The sequence below is a fragment of the Propithecus coquereli genome, unplaced genomic scaffold (genome assembly GCF_000956105.1).
Source record: "Propithecus coquereli isolate 6110/MARCELLA unplaced genomic scaffold, Pcoq_1.0 Scaffold155, whole genome shotgun sequence".
In the NCBI taxonomy this organism is placed as follows: Eukaryota; Metazoa; Chordata; class Mammalia; order Primates; family Indriidae; genus Propithecus; species Propithecus coquereli.
In genome coordinates, this window is record NW_012139969.1 from 3,210,194 (window position 1) to 3,212,024 (window position 1,831).

The window sequence follows — 1,831 nt, forward strand, 5'->3', positions numbered from 1 at the left end:
CTGCTGCTGCGCCGTGAGTGTGAGCGCGAGAGCGCGTGCGGCTGGGTGTCGGCATAATCCGTTTGTTATGGAAGAGGATATTTGCAGGTATAAATTCAGAGAAAGCTGTGCCGAGGTTTTCTAGACTTGAGTAAGTCAGAAATCTGAATGAGGAAATAGATGTGGAGATCCAGCTGGGGGAACAAAAATGCTCTGTCACTTGTATGTGCTTACTGGGTCATACACTATTATGAGCACTTTACTGGATGTTAATTTATGTAATCCCCATCCCAACCAATGTGGTAGGTGTCAGTGTTATCCTCATTTGCCAGATAAGGAAACAGGCACAAAAAGGTTAAGTGGCTCGTTTACGGTTACACAGCTATGCTGAGTCAGGATTTGTACTCAAGAGAACGTGGCTTCAAACGCAGCTGGTTAACTCTGCCGTCTACTGCACCCAGCCATCAGCCACTGCCCGCTACATCAGACGTCTTCCTGCTCTTGGATACCGCATGCAGACGTCCTGATAAAGCTGGGTGCTCAGCCACATCTGGGCTCATCTGGGCTCCTCCCCTATTTTTTATTTTTTTGCTTGTATACACTTAGTGGTTTATTTGGTGGTCAGTAAGTAATGTGTTTGCTACTAAGGGAAAGAAAGGTAATAGAACGTAATCACAGTAGTGATTTAATTGACAAATTTTACTTGTTCCTTTCCTACTTATAGTTTATGGGGGTGCAAACCTTGCGCCACTGCCCCTGGCCCTCATTACTGTTGGGTGCTCGCTTTCCCCACCTCAGCTCCGGAGCCGTGAGGGTCTTTGGCCCTGGAAGTCTCGGCCAGCTGCTCCTCCATCCTGTCCTCGTTCTCCGGCACCACCAGCAGTCGGTGCTGGGTTTCGGCCCCCAGCTTGTGCTCAGGCCGGTGGTCGGGCCTCGAGCCCGGCCGGTTATCCAACTTGGACTCGGCCTGGTACTTGGTGTCCCCCTCCCTCTCGAAGGAGGCAGAAGACGTGGCCTTGGGCTCGGGGGGCTGCAGCCACGAGTGGCTGAGGATCTCGTCGATGTGCAGCCGCCGGTTGACATCAGGCTGGAGCATGCGGTAGATGAGGTCCTTGCACTCGCCCGTCAGGTTCCTGGAGAGCGGGAAGTCCACGCGATGCTCCTTCTGGATGCGCAGCATCTTCCTGATGTTAGAGTCATCGTAGGGCATGGAGCCACAGACCATTATGTAGAGGATTACACCCAGGCTCCAGATGTCGTACGCCTTGGGCTGGTAGGGGATGCCCTGCAGCACCTCGGGGGCCGCGTACGCCGCCGACCCGCAGAAGGTCTTGCTCAGGGTGATGCGGCCGCTGTCGTCCCGCAGGCAGCGTTTGGAGAAGCCGAAGTCGGACAGCTTGATGTTCAAGTCCTTGTCAAGGAGAATGTTCTCGCACTTCAGGTCGCGGTGGACGACATCCATGTCGTGGCAGTACTGGACCGCCGAGCAGAGCTGGCGGAACATCTTGCGCGCCACGTCCTCGTGCAGGGCTCCCCGGCATTTGATGAATTCGAGGAGGTCGCCCTGGACGGCAAGCTCCATAACGATGTAGATGCGCCCGTCAGATGTCTCGAAGATCTCGTAGGTCTTGATGATTGAGCGGTGGTTGACGGTGGCCAGGATGTCCATCTCCCGTGGGAGGAATCTCTCTGCAAAGTCAGTGGGCGTTTTCTTGCGATTGATGATCTTCACTGCCACATTGACCTTGAGGCGCTCAGAGTACGCGGATTTGACTTTCGCATAGGAGCCTTTGCCACGATTGATCCCCACAATGTAACCCTTCTTCCTTAGGACCGCGGCATCGTCCATGGT

General features: G+C 54.3%; 1 protein-coding gene across 1 annotated transcript; it reads right to left on the bottom strand.

Moving 5' to 3' along the window:
* Window positions 1-745: 745 nt before the first annotated feature.
* Window positions 746-1,828, bottom strand: LOC105807237 (testis-specific serine/threonine-protein kinase 2-like). The gene has a single exon (XM_012640552.1). The coding sequence runs from the start codon at window positions 1,826-1,828 to the stop codon at window positions 746-748; it is 1,083 nt and encodes a 360-aa protein (XP_012496006.1).
* Window positions 1,829-1,831: the final 3 nt, after the last annotated feature.

Coding starts and splice junctions, on each gene's coding strand:
- LOC105807237 (XM_012640552.1), bottom strand. CDS start 1,828: ATGGACGATGCCGCGGTCCTAAGGAAGAAGGGTTACATTGTGGGGATC.